The sequence below is a fragment of the Rana temporaria genome, chromosome 11 (assembly GCF_905171775.1).
Source record: "Rana temporaria chromosome 11, aRanTem1.1, whole genome shotgun sequence".
Classification (NCBI taxonomy): Eukaryota; Metazoa; Chordata; class Amphibia; order Anura; family Ranidae; genus Rana; species Rana temporaria.
The window spans coordinates 160,189,514-160,208,804 of NC_053499.1; the positions used below are offsets into that span (position 1 = coordinate 160,189,514).

At 51.4% G+C, this 19,291-nt stretch overlaps 2 protein-coding genes across 4 annotated transcripts in view; one reads left to right on the forward strand and one right to left on the reverse strand.

Moving 5' to 3' along the window:
- The window catches only part of ADAT1 (adenosine deaminase tRNA specific 1), a 19,047-nt gene extending 12,309 nt beyond the window's left edge, over positions 1-6,738 (forward strand). Inside the window, exons 7-9 of one of the 3 annotated variants that reach the window (XM_040329577.1) lie at positions 291-390; positions 1,571-1,657; positions 6,415-6,738. In XM_040329577.1, the coding sequence (XP_040185511.1) occupies positions 291-390; positions 1,571-1,657; positions 6,415-6,547 (320 nt within the window). In that variant the 3' untranslated portion in view covers positions 6,548-6,738. The remainder of the gene's footprint in view (positions 1-290; positions 391-1,570; positions 1,658-6,414) is intronic. The other 2 variants (XM_040329576.1, XM_040329575.1) reach the window with 2 other exon arrangements.
- Positions 6,739-7,808: 1,070 nt separating this feature from the next.
- Positions 7,809-16,792, reverse strand: GABARAPL2 (GABA type A receptor associated protein like 2; the record flags this gene model as incomplete). Its single annotated transcript, XM_040329578.1, is given in 3 exon segments — positions 7,809-10,540; positions 13,219-13,391; positions 16,737-16,792. Coding segments are annotated over 3 exon segments (320 nt in total), but the record flags the coding sequence as incomplete, so codon positions are not given.
- Positions 16,793-19,291: the final 2,499 nt, after the last annotated feature.

The following is a 19,291-nucleotide window of genomic DNA, read 5'->3' on the forward strand; positions in this document are numbered from 1 at the left end:
TGGGTGAAATGACAGGCGATCCTATTGGATGCCTAGGAGGAGGAGGAGGGAGGAGACGCAGAGCGGAAGCCGCTGTGAACCACAGGAGGAGGAGGAAAGCTGCCGCCCGTCGGACACGCTGCCCCGCCCGCTACCTAGATGGGGAAATTGCGGGGGTTTGATGTCCGATCGTCCTTCCACGGATGGGGGGAGGGGCAGATTCCGGGTCGTTTGCTGCCCCCTCCAATTGAATAAAACTCCAGCCGCCACTGATATGCACAACTCCTAATACTTCTATACCTCATCCACAGCTATCGGCTGGAGCGCAGTTCCACAACGGCCTGTAGATGTCACTGCTAACGGCTACAGACAAGGAACCACCAAGAAGGCTATTGGGACCCCGCAGTCCAGGTATCGATCACACTGTACATCATGGGGGCCCAACCTGGGGCCCTCCCAGCTGCTGCAGAACTACAGGTCCCAGGAGGCATTGCAAGGCTGACAGTTACAAGCTTGACTCCCAAAAGGCATGATGGGACTTGTAGTTCCGCAACAGCTGGAGGACCTCATCCATTCACTATAGATCGAATCATCCACTCGCTACTTTCTAACAAACCTTGTCATCTCTTTCCCCAGTTGTGTATTTTTGGTGAAGTGTTGCCATATAGTCGGGGGCACTGGAGCTAGATTTAGGAAATTAAACCAGAAAAAAAAAAAGGCTAATTAACCCCTTCCTTACCGGGCACTTAGACCCCCTTCCTGCCCAGAACAATTTTCAGCTTTCAGCGCTGACGCATTTTGAATGACAATTGCGCGATCATACAACGCTGTACCCAAATTATATTTTTATCAATTTTTCCCCACAAATAGAGCTTTCTTTTGGTGGTATTTGATCGCCTCTGCGGTTTTTATTTTTTGCGCTATAAACAAAAAAATACAACATTTTGAAAAAAAACACCAATATTTTATTTACTTTTTGTTATAATATCCCATTTTTTTTTTTAAAACATTTTTTTTCCTCAGTTTAGACCAATACGTATTCCTCTACATATTTTTGATAAAAAAATCGCAATAAACGTATATTGATTGGTTTGTGCAAAAGTTATAGCGTCTACAAAATGGTGGATAGATTTATGATTTTTTATTTGTTTTTTTACTATTGATGACGGCGATCTGCGATTTTTGTCAGGCCTGCGATATTGCGGCGGACACATCGGACACTATTTTGGGACCATTCACATCTATACAGCGAACAGTGCTATAAATATGCACTGATTACTGTATAAATGTGACTGGCAGGGAAGGTGTTAACGCTAGGGGGGCGAGGAAGGGGTTAAATGTGTTCCCTGGGAGTAATTCTTACTCTGGGGGGAGGGGACTGACTGGGGGGAGGTGACCGATTCCCCACCCCCCCAGTGCTGCCAGGAAATACCGTTCTAGATTGTTACAGGGTAAGAAAATATTTCCTCTTCTGTTTTACAATTATAAATAAAACCTATAAAAGCCGATTATAATTTCCATCTAATAATGAGACCCTCGGGGGGCCATAATGGGATGCCGGGGTATAAAACTCTTGTCCTTGTTTTCCCAGATCTCGGATCTGTAAAGCTGAGCAATTTCATGTATTCCGGGATCTGGTGGAAGATCTGTCAGAGGATCGACTTCCAGAGTCACTCAGGTGAGACGTTGTGAATTCCCTACACTCCTCTCTACGCTCCTCTCTACCCCTCTCTACGCTCCTCTCTACGCTCCTCTCTACGCTCCTCTCTTCGCTCCTCTCTTCGCTCCTCTCTTCGCTCCTCTCTACGCTCCTCTCTACGCTCCTCTCTACGCTCCTCCCTACATTCCTCTCTACGCTCCTCTCTACGCTCCTTTCTACGCTCCTCCCTACATTCCTCTCTACGTTCCTCTCTACGTTCCTCTCTACGCTCCTCTCTACGCTCCTCCCTACATTCCTCTCTACGTTCCTCTCTACGCTCCTCTCTTCGCTCCTCTCTACGCTCCTCTCTACGCTTCTCCCTACGCTCCTCTCTACACTTTTCCCTTCGCTCCTCTCTACGCTTCTTCCTCCTCCTTATCGTCATTCCTCTCCTCACGCTGACAGTGCATGAGGAGAGCCGTAAGTGGCAATTCACACAGGGGACATTGACACTGATCATTGGTGTTGGCCCAACAGTGCCCATCATTGCCGCCTCATCAGTGCCCATCAATGCCGACTGTCAGTTCCCATCATTGCCACCTTATCAGTTTCCATCAGTTCAGTCTCATCAGAGAAAAATTACTATTATTTTTAGTATTTTTTCGTTTATTTATCAAAAAATAAAACATCTCAGTGGTGATTAAATATCACCAAAAAAAATTAAAAAGTTCCATCTGTCTCAAACAAATGATAAAAATCTCATCTGGTTACAATGTATCATTACCGGGCAATTGTCGTCATTCAAAGTGTGAGAGCGCTGAAAGCTGAAAAATGGCCTGGGCAGGAAGGGGGTGAAGGTGCCCCCCGGTAGGCAAGGGGTTAATCTGTCTCTCTTATATCTGCCCAGAGTTCAGCTTTAGGCCCCTTTCACACTTGTGCGACATTTCCTGCGACTTTGGACATCGAATTTGAATGACAAGTCGTACCCCCCCCCCCCGCCCCCCCCCCCATGATTCCCAATGACAATCATTCATATCTGTGCGGCTTCAAGTCGGCGTAGTCCCTGCACTGCGTTGGTCCGACTTTGATGTGATTTGAGGTCCATTTCCTGAAATTGCATCCATAAAATCGTGCGACTTTTAATTTGCAGCCGTGTGAAAGGGGCCCTCATGGGAAGGTCTTCCTGGTAATAAAGGTCCTTTGTACATCATATGGATGTCGTTATTCAGCGGGAAGCGGCCAGCCTAGACGCACAGCGGCGCTCTTCTTCTCTGGCCAATGTGATTTAATTTCTAATCTCAAAGGGTGCAGCGACTTGGCTGGAGTTCCGTGTCGCCGTTCCGCGCACCGGGTGGAACATAAAGATGTTTTATTTATTCTTTTTTGTTTTACTGGAATATAAAGGCCGGGAGCGGCGGCCTTGTGTGACCGGTCATGATGTCACTCGCTGGCAAGAATCGCCCCGCAGGGCCTGGAAACCATCTGCTGGACCCGCCTTGCATGCGTTCTCTCTGATATGTGAATCCGGCATTGTTTTATGTATTTGGGCCCCGATCACATCTATGCGTTGCGGGGCGACGTGTGGCGTGGCTGCACCCGTCATCCTGATGCACAAAGGCAACGTATGGCAGCGCCACCCATCGTGTGTTAAGCGTTACGATATTTGTGGCACATCAGATTTTCAGGACATTAACCCCTTCAATCCCGGGGCACTTTCACCCCCCCCCCCCCATGTTCAGCTTTCAGCGATGTCGCACTTTGAATGACAATTGCGCTCTCATGGCAGTTTTCTTTCGGTGGTATTTACTCACCGCTGGGGTTTTACATTTTTTGCTAAACAAATGAAAAATTATTTAAAAATGTAGATTTTTTTTTTATTTTTCTTAGTTTCTGTTATAAAATTTAGCAAATAAGTAATTTTTCTCTTTCACTGATGGGCGCTGACGTGTGGTGTGCTGACGCTTATGTGCGCTGATGAGGCTGCGCTCATGGGTGCTGATGAGGCTGCACTAATGAGGCGGCGCTGATGAGGCTGCGCTCATGGGTGCTGATGAGGCTGCACTAATGAGGCGGCGCTGATGAGGCTGCGCTGATGAGGTTGCGCTGATGAGGTTGCACTAATGAGGCTGCGCTCATGTGCGCTGATGAGGCTGCACTGATGGGTGCTGATGAGGCTGCGCTGGTGAGGCAGCACTCATGTGCGCTGATGGGTGCTGATGAGGCTGCACTAATGAGGCTGAATTGATGAGGCTGCAATGATGGGTGCTGATGAGGTTGCACTAATGAGGCTGCGCTCATGTGCGCTGATGGGTGCTGATGAGGCTGCGCTGGTGAGGCTGTGCTCATGTGCGCTGATGAGGCTGCACTAATGAGGCTGCGCTGATGGGTGTTGATGAGGCTGCACGCATGTGTGCTGATGAGGCTGCACTAATGAGGCTGTGCTGATGAGGCTGCAATGATGGGTGCTGATGAGGTTGCACTAATGAGGCTGCGCTCATGTGCGCTGATGGCTGCGCTGATGGGCGCTGATGAGGCTGCGCTGATGGGCGCTGATGAGGCTGCACTGATGGGCGCTGATGAGGCTGCACTCATGTGCGCTGATGAGGCTGCAATGATGGGTGCTGATGAGGCTGCACTGGGATGTCCGCTGTTGAGGCTGCGCTGGGATGTCCGCTGTTGAGGCTGCGCTGATGAGCGCTGTTGAGGCTTAAAACTGCCCGTCTTGAGGAGTTTCTCCGCTCCAAAGATGCTGCTTGCAGGACTTTTTTCCCGTCACCACAAGTGCACTGCAATAGTGTGAAAGCACTTGGGCTTTCACACTGGGGCGGCATGAGAGGCAGTTTGCAGATGCTATGGTGGTGCGGCGCCGCGCCGATTAAGTTTCTTCACTACTTTTGGAGACTTTCAATAGACATCTACTCCGCCCTCATTGTGAACGTATCCTAAACCCTGGAAGCCGATTGGCTACCATGCACAGCTGCACCAGATTTCACACGCACTCCAGTTTTAGTAAATCAGCCCCAACATGTTGAAAGTGTTTGATCTGGAGGCCGGGAGTTATCCTGAGGCCGGGGGGCTGGGAGCGTCGGGAGGCCGGGAGTGTCGGAGGCCGGGAACCCCGATGCTTTGTCCGGAATACACAGACCTGGCGGAATTGACGTATGATGGGACCTGCCGATTGGCTGTATACCTCGCCGTGGCTCAGGATCACCCATGTCGCTTCGTGTAACGGGATGATGCTGGGCAGCGGACGGTGACTCTCTAGAATGGCACCTCTGGGACTGGTAAACGCCACTCCTCAACGCTTGGCATCGCTCTATAAGAAATAAACACTGAGCTGTGTGAAGTCATAGCCGGCGGCACGGCCAGGAAAAGCTGACTCATGTCTGCGAGGCTCGGGAAGGATCGGTGGGCTTTTTATGAATGAACCATCCTCTGGCAGAAGACGCGTTGGTGCCGCTCACTCCTCCAGTGTATTATCAGAGAACATGGGATGCGGAGCTCTGCTTAAAGTACCGATACTTTTTTTTTCAAGTACTCGCCGATACCGATACTTTTTTTTAATGTCATGTGGCAGTGGCGGTGTTTTTTACACAATTTTTTTTGGGGGGGGGGGGGGTTGTAGTGGATTGTCAGTGTGTTTTTTTTTTTTTATTATTTACATTTTATTTTTTTAATTATTTATTGCAATTTTTTATTTATTTTTTTAATCAGCCCTGTTGGGGGTCTTTGGAGACATATCAGGGGTCTTAACAGACCTCTGACATCTCCCCTTTAAGACAGAGAAAGGGACTAAGGACACAGATTCCCCAGTCCCTTTCTCTGCAGCCTCAGCTGAAATGAATGGAGAGAAGCTCCTCTCCATTCATAAACTGAAGCATCGTAAACACAGGTTACAATGCTCAGTTATGTGAATGGACAGAGTCAGTGATGTCCATTCGGAAAAGGTAGGAGCCAGATTTAGCGGCTCCTACCTCCGCTCTCCATCCTGAAAAATTGAGGGGGGGGGGGAGCACGGAGGGGGACAGAAAACGGCATGGGGGAGAGAAGATGGCACGGGGGGAGCACAGCACGGAGTTGGACAGAAGACAGCAGGGGGGAGAGAAGTTGGCACGGGGGGGGTGGAGAAGATGGCACGGATTTAGACAGAAGATGGCACGGGGGGGGTGGAGAAGATGGCACGGATTTAGACACAAGATGGCACGGGGGGGAGCACAGCATGGGGGGAGAGAAGATGGCACGGGGGAGAGCACAGCACAGATTTAGACAGAAGATGGCACGGGGGGGGAGCACAGCAAGAAGTTGGACAGAAGACGGCAGGGGGGGGGGGAGAGAAGATGGCACGGATTTAGACAGAAGATGGCACGGGGGGAGCACAGCATGGGGGGGGAGAGAAGATGGCGGGGGGGAGCACAGCATGGAGGGGGACAGAAGACGGCAGGGGGGGGGGGGGGAGAGAAGATGGCACGGGGGGAGCACAGCATGGGTGGAGAGAAGATGGCACGGGGGGAGCACAGCATGGGTGGAGAGAAGATGGCACGGGGGGGAGCACAGCACGAAGTTGGACAGAAGACAGCACGGGGGGAGCACAGCATGGGGGAGAAGACTTGTAACTCCTCCCACCACCCGATACCTGACTGCCCAGGTATCGGGGGAAGCATCGGAGCGTTTCCCCTGAGTACAAGTACTCGGGAAATGCTCGGTATCGGGACATCCCCACTTTGTATGCATACAAAGTACCACGGCGTGCATTTTCCAGGAGCCTCACCTCTGTGTGTTTGTTTTTTTCTCGGCAGGTCTCGGGAATTAAATACGTATCGGGATTATAAGGAAGCCGCTGCGTCTTACCAGGAAGCCTGGAAGCAATTACGAGAAGAGGCCTTCACATCCTGGATCCAGACTCCTCGTGATTACCTGAACTTCAGCTGAACATCAGACCTTGAGCGCCGCGCACATCGGAATCGCTCCTGTCCGCTGCCCCCCGGCATGGAAACTCTCCATTCACATGCAACCAGCGGATCCGAGAAATTAGAATCTACGAGGAACAAAGTCTTTCCTACAACAATGGAATTTTTAAAAAATGTTTGTTTTGTTGGAACGGCTTTCAATAAACAAAGATTTTATCGGCCAATCCAGATGTGTCCTCGCTGATTTAGCTAAAAGTTCCAATCCAGCCTTGAAGTTAAACCATGAAAAGCGGTTTTATGGAGAGTCTGCTTGCTACAGCACATGGGCTCCCATTGGCCAATAGCCGTGTTAACCACTTAAGGACCCCACTCACGACTATATACGTCCTTTTTTTAAGGATGGATATCTCGGTAACGGCGGCAGCTGCCACAACCGAGATATCCATCTTTTCTTGTGAGCCGTCCTGTAAACAATAACGGTGGTCTCCGCGGCGGATTCGCCGCGAGATTACCATTATCGGCGGTGGGAGAGGGGCCCTTCCTGCCGCTTACCGGAGCCAGGAGGGGGTGAGCACGACACTCCACACCAGGGAGAAAGCCTCGCATTACTGTGTGGAGTTACAGACAGAAGAACAGGAAGTGAGGATTTCTCAGAAGAAATAAGGACATTTAAAAGTAAAATGGAAGGATGAGGTAAGTGAAGGAGGACGGCACTGAGGGAAAGGAAGCTATTTAGGGAAAAAAAAATTACCTTTACAACCCATTTAAGCTGAATACACACTATCCAATTTTCTGTAGATTCTTTTTTTCCCCCCCATCAGATTTATCAAAACCCCCATGGTGCCCAGGGCAGCCGCCCCTCCTGCCCTGATATCTACTATACACACCACCTTTCTGCCCACACCCCCCTGAGGTCGATGGTTTTCCCTTTCTTGCGGCGGCGGCTGATGCATTTACTCTCCCCGGCATCGCTTCAAGAAACAGCGCATGTGGCGTTTCAGTAAAATTTAGTGAATTGCAAAAAAAAAAAAAAAGCAGTAGACCCCATTTTATAAACTGAGCCCCCCCATTTTATAAACGGAGTCCCCCCCCCCCATTTTATAAACGGAGTCCCCCCCCCCCCATTTTATAAACGGAGTCCCCCCCCCCCATTTTATAAACGGAGTCCCCCCCCCCCCCCATTTTATAAACTGAGCCGCCCCCCCCCCCATTTTATAAACTGAGCCCCCCCCCAGTCTATCATTCGGCTTCCCAGGCAACAAACTCATAACGAACACCCCGCATGATGTATTGATTTTTTCTTTTATTAGCAGGACTGTGAAGATGTATATTAGTTACATACCAGTGATTACCGATAGAATGAAAGCGAAGCACTAAGAGATGGAATTCTACAACCAAACCAGCAAAAGCCGCGCCGCCATTGGAGGAAAACAGCGGCTGCCATTGCTGGAAATAAAAATAAATAAAATATTAGGTTTGCAAATCTCCGGGGTCTCTGAGGCGGATCCTCCGGGATTTTCCGACTGCCCCCCCCCCCCCCCCCCCCGGGGGCAAGTTTCAGGACAGCCCCCATTAGCATGCTTGTTTAGTGTTCGTCACTCAAACTATTGAACCAATGAGGGGGGAGGGGGAGGGGTCTGCAGGCAAGCCAGCATTTTCAGGTGTAGTTCAGCAATGGCAGCCGACACGCTTCTTCTCCCAGGACGGGTTTCTTTTTAAAATCCAGAATCAATATGAATGCTACAAATGCGATTAATCAAAAACTTCTTAAATAGGATCTGCAGGAAAATAATAAATTACAGGGAGGCGAAGGGAAGCCTGTGCAGAGATGCGAGTCTTGTCCCCGCCCCCGAGGAGCTTTTTCCCCTTAAAGCAGAATTCTGGCTTTTAGTTCACTTTCCATTACACCGATACTTTTTTCTTTTTATTGCCAAATTCTTCTGATCAAATACCGATCATTGTGTCCATACAAATGAATGGGTGCAAATCGCGCTGAAAAGAATTGCGATTTGAAGAGGAATGTGGTGCGATTCCTGTCCGAATCACATGCAGCAGTTTCCCGCACACCTCCTGTGTGAAGCCGGGCTTGTCATCGTGATTTTGCACCCGAGATCACAAAGGAGCGGTGCAGGAAACCTTCCTGCAGGACGTGTTCCACCAGCTCCGCCTCCCGATCCGACTGTGGTCATCTAGGGCTTGGGCTCCCGCCTCCCCATGGCTTTGTTTCCCGCCTCTCCAGCAGCTCGATCCACCCACTGGACCCCCTCCTCAGTCGCCCCCTCAAGGCTTTCTCTAATTTGACTACAGGGAGTCCAATTGGTCAGCACCATCACATGGATGGCACTGACCAATCAGAAGCCCGTACTTTCAGCACTACAAGGAGAGGAGAGAAAGCCGGGGGGGGGGGGTTCAGGTCCCTGGACCAGTGAATTGGCTACTCTGCGCTTGACAGGGGGGGAGGTGACTGGGGGCGGAGGGGGTCCACTGCCCTGAGAGAGGAGGGAGCCCAAGCTGTAGATGACCACAATCGGATCTACGATTTGTGCCCCTTCATTTTGTACAGACGCAAATCGCGCCACGATATATCGGGAACATTTTCACAAATACTCATCGGCACAGATATTGGGATTGGTGCATCTCTACTTTATAGTGGGGGGTCCACCTTTTCCTACCCCCCCCCCTCCAGTGTCACATCTGGCACCTTTCGTGGGGGGTGGGGGAGGAGCAGATACCCGTTTAATCCAGGCATTTGCTCCCACTTCTGCTGATAGGTCGCCGCGGAATCCACACAGGTCCCAGAAGACAGCAGGGACCAGTAGGGTCGTGCATGGGCAGTAGGGAACCAGGAAGTGAAGCGGCAAGACCTCACTTCCTGATTCCCTTACCAAAGATGGCGGCGCCTCCACCTAGGAGAGCTGAGGGACAGATCACCTTCAGGTGAAGACATCGGGGGGGCACCCAGGACAGGTAAGTGTCCTTATTTTAAAAGTCAGCAGCTGCAGTATTTCTAACGGCTGAATTAATAAAAATTATAATAATTTTGGCGGCACTTCGCTCTCCCAATCAACATGGATTATTTGTAATGAGTACAGGAAGGGAGATTATATTTATGTTTTATATAAATGACGTAATACATCTTCAGGAAAAGAGGAGGGGCTTTCTCAGCTAAGCACACCCTCCTGCCAGAGCTAAGGGCAGATGGATTCCAGGAAGTAAACGCTACATGAATCAGCTGCCCTTACTCAAGATGGCCGAAAACGCCAAGCGTCAGCCGTTTTAGAAAGCGATTTCCCAACAAAATAAAGCATGGATGGGTGGGAGGAGTTTGTTCCGAATATTAGAAATTAATTTTCGGTCTGGTTTTCAGTTTGTGGCGCTCAGATACAGATTAGTACGGCCTTTCTGGCAGGATCAACACTTATTTTCCTGTACTTGCTGAAAATGTTCTTAGCCAGAACACTAATGAAGGAGTAGTAAGCTGCAATATATATTATACTTTAGGGCGGGGGAGGGGAGCTCCTCGCAGGTAAAGAAAGACAAAAGTCACATTCATGCCGAGGTTTCCCTTCCTTCATAACATTGCGAGGACCTTTCACGTGTGCGCAGCGCATGCCGCCGGGTCCTCTTACACACACAAGGACTAGAATGAACCCCCATTACTGCCAAACAGTCCATCGCCTTATTTTGTACATGGCGACCGCGACAGAAAAAAAAGAGGCGGCAAAATACAATAAAAAAGCAAAAAAAAAAAAAAAAAAAAAGAATAAATTAAAAAGAAATATCTACAGACAGCGATCGATAAACACGGAGAACGAGAACAAGTTTATCAGAAACACATCCAGTTACCGAGCCGCTACGCTACAGGGAAGTGCGCTAAAACCCACGCTCGTTATTTACAAGATTCACAAGCTGCCGCCGCGGCGGTCAGACGCCGAACGTGTTCTCCCCGCTGTACGCCACGTACAAGAAGCCGTCCTCGTCTTTTTCTTTCTCGTAGAGCTGACCCATGGTGAGGCTGGAAGAGAAGGAGGAGAGAACGAGCCGTCATTCCAGATATACAGTGCGACTTTCACTCCGCCCCTTTATATCCAACCCCCGGGGGCCCTTCAACTGGGATATTATGCCCCGCCCCCCGCAATCACATGATTAGCCAACTCCCAATCATTACTGGAGACCAGGAGCTTCCCCATAGATGCCCCTGCCACCAAGGATGGGACACTATTCCTCCAACTGATACCAATGATGAGACACTATTCCTCCCACTGACACCAAGGATGGGACACTATTCCTCCCACTGACACCAAGGATGGGACACTATTCCTCCCACTGACACCAATGATGGGACACTATTCCTCCCACTGACACCAATGATGGGACACTATTCCTCCCACTGACACCAATGATGGGACACTATTCCTCCCACTGATACCAATGATGGGACACTATTCCTCCCACTGACACCAATGATGGGACACTATTCCTCCCACTGACACCAATGATGGGACACTATTCCTCCCACTGACACCAAGGATGGGACACTATTCCTCCCACTGACACCAAGGATGGGACACTATTCCTCCCACTGACACCAATGATGGGACACTATTCCTCCCACTGACACCAATGATGGGACACTATTCCTCCCACTGACACCAATGATGGGACACTATTCCTCCCACTGATACCAATGATGGGACACTATTCCTCCCACTGACACCAATGATGGGACACTATTCCTCCCACTGACACCAATGATGGGACACTATTCCTCCCACTGACACCAATGACGGGACACTATTCCTCCCACTGACGGGACACTATTCCTCCCACTGACACCAATGACGGGACACTATTCCTCCCACTGACACCAATGACGGGACACTATTCCTCCCACTGACACCAATGATGGGACACTATTCCCCCCACTGACACCAATGATGGGACACTATTCCCCCCACTGACACCAATGATGGGACACTATTCCCCCCACTGACACCAATGATGGGGACACTATTCCCCCCACTGACACCAATGATGGGGACACTATTCCCCCCACTGACACCAATGATGGGACACTATTCCTCCCACTGACACCAATGACGGGACACTATTCCCCCCACTGACACCAATGATGGGACACTATTCCCCCCACTGATGGGACACTATTCCTCCCACTGACACCAATGACGGGACACTATTCCTCCCACTGACACCAATGAAGGGACACTATTCCCCCCACTGACACCAATGACGGGACACTATTCCCCCCACTGACGGGACACTATTCCCCCCACTGACACCAATGAAGGGACACTATTCCCCCCACTGACACCAATGATGGGACACTATTCCTCCCACTGACACCAATGATGGGACACTATTCCCCCACTAACACCAATGATGGGACACTATTCCTCCCACTGACACCAATGATGGGACACTATTCCTCCCACTGATACCAATGATGGGGCACTATTCCTCCCACTGACACCAATGAAGGGACACTATTCCCCCCACTGACACCAATGACGGGACACTATTCCCCCCACTGACACCAATGATGGGACACTATTCCTCCCACTGACACCAATGCTGGGACACTATTCCTCCCACTGACACCAATGCTGGGACACTATTCCTCCCACTGACACCAATGACGGGACACTATTCCCCCCACTGACACCAATGACGGGACACTATTCCCCCCACTGACACCAATGAAGGGACACTATTCCCCCCACTGACACCAATGAAGGGACACTATTCCCCCCACTGACACCAATGACGGGACACTATTCCCCCCACTGACACCAATGCTGGGACACTATTCCCCCCACTGACACCAATGCTGGGACACTATTCCCCCCACTGACACCAATGATGGGACACTATTCCTCCCACTGACACCAATGATGGGACACTATTCCTCCCACTGATACCAATGAAGGGACACTATTCCCCCCACTGACACCAATGAAGGGACACTATTCCCCCCACTGACACCAATGCTGGGACACTATTCCCCCCACTGACACCAATGCTGGGACACTATTCCTCCCACTGACACCAATGATGGGACACTATTCCTCCCACTGACACCAATGACGGGACACTATTCCTTACACTGACACCAATGATGGGACACTATTCCTCCCACTGACACCAATGATGGGACACTATTCCTCCCACTGACACCAATGATGGGACACTATTCCTCCCACTGACACCAATGATGGGACACTATTCCTCCCACTGATACCAATGATGGGACACTATTCCTCCCACTGACACCAATGATGGGACACTATTCCTCCCACTGACACCAATGATGGGACACTATTCCTCCCACTGACACCAATGATGGGACACTATTCCTTACACTGACACCAATGATGGGACACTATTCCTCCCACTGACACCAATGATGGGACACTATTCCTCCCACTGACACCAATGATGGGACACTATTCCTTACACTGACACCAATGATGGGACACTATTCCTCCCACTGATACCAATGACGGGACACTATTCCTCCCACTGACTGATGATTGGCTCAGAATGGTCACAAACCTCCCAGAACAGATTTCCATATCCAGCTAAACGGGATAATTTCCCCCAATGAGTGGAAATAAGAACGACAAGCCCTGTGGAGGTCATTTCAGGTGACGGAGATTCTCGCGTGTCGCTCACCTAGACTGCGGCACGGTCTTGTCTACAAACAGGAAGATGGCTTTTTCTGAAGGCAGCTGAATGCGTTTTCTGATGATCCACATGAATTGCGCCACCGTGATGTCAGAAGGAACCAAATATTTCCTCTTGTCGATGTCGACGATCTGTGAGCCGGACACTTTCTCCACAATCACCTGAGAAGAGAAATCGCTCATCAGAACAGAGAAGACGGAGTAACCCCTCCCCCTCCCCCCCGCTGGAGTCACATGGGCAGGGAAGGGTTCGTCTGATTTCTCCATTGGAAGATCATTTCTCGTAATCATCAAGATCTCTGCAACCAATCGATCGTTCTACTTTGGGAAGAGGGATGATGAGGAGGAGGAGGAGCCCAGCCCGAGCATGCAGGAGAGGAGGGAGTACACCTCCATCCAGACCGGCTCCACCCCCCACCTCCCCTCCATTATACTGTTGGAGTAAAGTAGGGATCTGACAGAAGAGGGGACCCTGATGGGGAGACCTTGATGTATAGAGGGGGAGGGAAGGACCCCGATGTACAAGGGGGGGGGGGGGGGGGGGGCTTGATGTATAAGGGAGGGGGGGGAGGAGGACCCTGATGTATAAGGGAGGGGGGGGGGGGGAGGACCCTGATGTATAAGGGAGGGGGGGGGGGGAGGACCCTGATGTATAAGGGAGGGGGGGGGACCCTGATGTATAAGCGGGGGGACGACGACACCCTGATGTATAAGGGAGGGGGGGGACCCTGATGTATAAGGGAGGGGGGGGGGACCCTGATGTATAAGGGAGGGGGGGGGGGGGGGGAGGACCCTGATGTATAAGGGAGGGGGGGGGGGAGGACCCTTAAGCGGGGGGGGGGGGGAGGAGGACCCTGATGTATAAGGAAGGGGGGGGGAGGAGGACCCCGATGTATAAGGGAGGGGGGGGGGGAGGAGGACCCCGATGTATAAGGGAGGGGGAGGAGGACCCTTAAGCGGGGGGGAGGACCCCCATGTATAAGGGGGTTGGGACCCTGATGTATAAGGGGGTTGGGGGTGGGACCGTGATGTATGAAGGGGGTGGGGGGGGACCCTGATGTATAAGGTGGTTGGGAGGACCCTGATGTATAAGGGGGGGGGACCCTGATGTATAAGGGGGGGTATAAGGGGGGGGGACCCTGATGTATAAGGGGGGGGTATAAGGGGGGGGGTGGGAGGACCCTGATGTGAAGTCAATTTCATCAAGGCTGTTGTGTGCATTATCCCAGCCTCAGGTTTGTTTCCCACTGGTGGTAACATTCACATTTGGGGGGGGGGGGGGGGCATAATTTTAGGGTGCCATGACAAAACAAGATTCAGAAATGCCGATCTCCAACATGAACGGCCCCCATATCTATTGCTGCAGCTTTAAGGGCCGGTTCACGCTGCTGCGACTTGACTTGGCATGCGACAAAGTCGTGCCCCATCAACGGCAATGGAACCGTTCGAATTGGCGCGACTCAAGTCCCAATAAAGCGCCTTTTTATTACTGCAATGCAGTCCGGCTGCTCAGACACAAGTCTTTTTTCTTCTGTTTTTATTTAGTATTTGTAGATTTGTGCGGCAGTGTGGTGGCAACACGCTGGAGATCCAGACCGCCACTCCGCACAGATCCCTCCCCCTCTGTACTGGTGTCCAATCAGCAGCACTTCTCAGGAAGAGCGAGCACTTCTGATTGGAGCATTGTGCAGGGGGGGCGGGACTGTCTAGTTGACGTTTTTTGCAGTATGGTTGCATGAAATAATGAAAAAAGAAATCTTCAGTTGGTCTTCACTTGTATGCCGGCCTATAGGAAACGATCGGTGCCGATCCCTATAGAGACTGGGAGTCAGTGAAGGACGATCGGGGATGACTTCTATCTGTGTAGAACAAGGACATTGTGCCACACAGAGAACAAAGCCTGGCCGGGATTCTCCCGCTGGGACTTCATCAGCAGCAATAAATCAAACAGGATTAATTATTTACATGTACAAGAAAATCTACACTACAGAGGGGGGGGGGGGGGGGGGGGGGGGGGCGTCATTAGGAGAACGAGCGTCTCCATCGTCTCCACCAGAACATCTTCTACCGATGTAAAGCAGCCGAGACACATTTCCTATAGAACAGCAGAATGTGGCCCTTTGCTTGCTTTTATTTGGCCCTTGGGGCACCATTTCTCCCGCTGACACCAGGGACTGGGGGGGGCGCCGCGTTCCCTCCCGCTGACACCAGGGGGCGCCGCGTTCCCTCCCGCTGACACCAGGGACCAGGGGGGCGCCGCGTTCCCTCCCGCTGACACCAGGGACCAGGGGGGCGCCGCGTTCCCTCCCGCTGACACCAGGGACCAGGGGGGCGCCGCGTTCCCTCCCTCTGACACCAGGGACCGGTGTTCCCTCCCTCTGACACCAGGGACCGGGGGGCGGTGTTCCCTTCCTCTGACACCAGGGACCAGGGGGGCGCCGTGTTCCCTCCCACTGACACCAGAGGCCGCCGTGTTCCCTCCCGCTGACACCAGGGACCGGGGGGCACTGCGTTCCTTCCTGCTGACACCAGGGGGCGCCGCGTTCCCTCTGGCTGACACCAGGGACCGGGGGGCGCCGCGTTCCCTCCCGCTGACACCAGGGACCGGGGGGGGGGGGCACCGCGTTCCTTCCTGCTGACACCAGGGACCGGGGGGAGCCGTAGTGATTGGATAGGCTGCATTCTCAGTGATGTCACCGCTCTCTAGTGAAGGGATAGGCTGCATTCTCAGTGATGTCACCGCTCTCTAGTGATAGGATAGGCTGCATTCTCAGTGATGTCACCACTCTCTAGTGATTGGATAGGCTGCATTCTCAGTGATGTCACCGCTCTCTAGTGATAGGATAGGCTGCATTCTCAGTGATGTCACCGCTCTCTAGTGATTGGATAGGCTGCATTCTCAGTGATGTCACCGCTCTCTAGTGATGTCACCGCTCTCTAGTGAATGGATAGGCTGCATTCTCAGTGATGTCACCGCTCTCTAGTGATGGATAGGCTGCATTCTCAGTGATGTCACCGCTTTCTAGTGATGTCACCGCTCTCTAGTGATGTCATTGGTCTCTAGTGATTGGATAGGCTGCATTCTCAGTGATGTCACCGCTCTCTAGTGAATGGATAGGCTGCATTCTCAGTGATGTCACCGCTCTCTAGTGATTGGATAGGCTGCATTCTCAGTGATGTCACCGCTCTCTAGTGAATGGATAGGCTGCATTCTCAGTGATGTCACCGCTCTCTAGTGATTGGATAGGCTGCATTCTCAGTGATGTCACCGCTCTCTAGTGATTGGATAGGCTGCATTCTCAGTGATGTCATTGGTTCTGACAATGGAAGCGGCTCGGCTGGCCACAAATCAGAGCCTCTCTCCAGTGTAAAGTGAAGAACGGTTTTGTTACTACAAATGATATAAACAGTCGATCGCACAATACTGGTTCTGATAGAAAGCGATGCAAACAGTCTGAATAATTCATCGGCACTTAGATGGAGAAGCACGGAAAGAAGATGGCTTACCGGAACCCGGTCTGGATATTTGGCCCGGATCTTCGCAGACTCCACACACCGGTGTTCTACAATGAAAACAAAAACTGAAGTTGATGAAAAAAAAAAACAAAGATCTGCATGTCGTGTGGAAAATGTCTAAAGCAAATCCAAAGAGATGTGTCCAGGGGGGGGGTACCGGCTGTCTAATGTATATTACTGACTCTGACCTTTATAAGAAGCCCCCCTTTATATCTATTGTACGGGGGGAGGGTCCCAAAGACCGGTGAAGGACCAGCCCAGGCGAGGGCCGCGATGGACTCCCGGACAGGAACTTGTAGCACAGATACTGAAGTGATGCATTGTTTACATACACGGGTTCTCTGTAAGTCATAGGACAGAGGAATGAAGGTTGTGCACGGGGAGGTGTCCCCCATAATCACAGAGGAATGAAGGTTGTGCACGGGGAGGTGTCCCCACAATCACAGAGGAATGAAGGTTGTGCATGGGGAGGTGTCCCCCATAATCACAGAGGAATGAAGGTTGTGCACGGGGGGGTGTCCCCATAATCACAGAGGAATGAAGGTTGTGCACGGGGGGGTGTCCCCATAATCACAGAGGAATGAAGGTTGTGCACGGGGGGGTGTCCCCATAATCACAGAGGAATGAAGGTTGTGCATGGGGAGGTGTCCCCCATAATCACAGAGGAATGAAGGTTGTGCACGGGGGGGTTAATCACAGAGGAATGAAGGTTGTGCACGGGGGGGTGTCCCCATAATCACAGAGGAATGAAGGTTGTGCACGGGGGGGTGTCCCCATAATCACAGAGGAATGAAGGTTGTGCACGGGGGGGTTAATCACAGAGGAATGAAGGTTGTGCACGGGGGGGTGTCCCCATAATCACAGAGGAATGAAGGTTGTGCACGGGGGGGTGTCCCCATAATCACAGAGGAATGAAGGTTGTGCATGGGGAGGTGTCCCCATAATCACAGAGGAATGAAGGTTGTGCATGGGGAGGTGTCCCCCATAATCACAGAGGAATGAAGAAGAGCGGCATTACGACACGTGACTCAGAGTGACCTACATACCACTGACAGGCCACGCCTTTTCTTTACATGGAACATTCAGTATATATATATATATATAAAAAACTCACACACATAGTCACATGACACCTGGGAGGGAAAATGGCAAATTGGGCCCAATTTGAAAATTTTCACTTAGGGGTGTCCTCACTTTTGTTGCCAGCGGTTTAGACATGAATGGCTGTGTGTTGAGTTATTTTGAGGGGACTCACTACACAACATTGTACGGTATATAATGGAGTATAGGGGGGGGGGCAGTGTACGGTATATAATGGAGTATACGGGGGGGGGCAGTGTACGGTATAAGGGGCAGTGTATACGGGGGGGGGGGGCAGTGTACGGTATATAATGGAGTATACGGGGGGGGCAGTGTACGGTATATAATGGAGTATACGGGGGGGGCAGTGTACGGTATATAATGGAGTATACGGGGGGGGGCAGTGTACGGTATATAATGGAGTATACGGGGGGGGGCAGTGTACGGTATATAATGGAGTATACGGGGGGGGGGCAGTGTACGGTATATAATGGAGTATACGGGGGGGGCAGTGTACGGTATATAATGGAGTATACGGGGGGGGCAGTGTACGGTATATAATGGAGTATAGGGGGGGGCAGTGTACGGTATATAATGGAGTATACGGGGGGGGCAGTGTACGGTATATAATGGAGTATACGGGGGGGGGCAGTGTACGGTATATAATGGAGTATAGGGGGGGGGCAGTGTACGGTATATAATGGAGTATACGGGGGGGGCAGTGTACGGTATATAATGGAGTATAGGGGGGGGGCAGTGTACGGTATATAATGGAGTATACGGGGGGGGGCAGTGTACGGTATATAATGGAGTATACGGGGGGGGCAGTGTACGGTATATAATGGAGTATACGGGGGGGGCAGTGTACGGTATATAATGGAGTATACGGGGGGGGCAGTGTACGGTATATAATGGAGTATACGGGGGGGGGCAGTGTACGGTATATAATGGAGTATACGGGGGGGGCAGTGTACGGTATATAATGGAGTATACGGGGGGGGGGCAGTGTACGGTATATAATGGAGTATACGGGGGGGGCAGTGTACGGTATATAATGGAGTATACGGGGGGGGCAGTGTACGGTATATAATGGAGTATACGGGGGGGGGCAGTGTACGGTATATAATGGAGTATACGGGGGGGGCAGTGTACGGTATATAATGGAGTATACGGGGGGGGCAGTGTACGGTATATAATGGAGTATACGGGGGGGGGCAGTGTACGGTATATAATGGAGTATACGGGGGGGGGCAGTGTACGGTATATAATGGAGTATACGGGGGGGGCAGTGTACGGTATATAATGGAGTATACGGGGGGGGCAGTGTACGGTATATAATGGAGTATACGGGGGGGGGCAGTGTACGGTATATAATGGAGTATACGGGGGGGGGCAGTGTACGGTATATAATGGAGTATACGGGGGGGGGCAGTGTACGGTATATAATGGAGTATACGGGGGGGGGG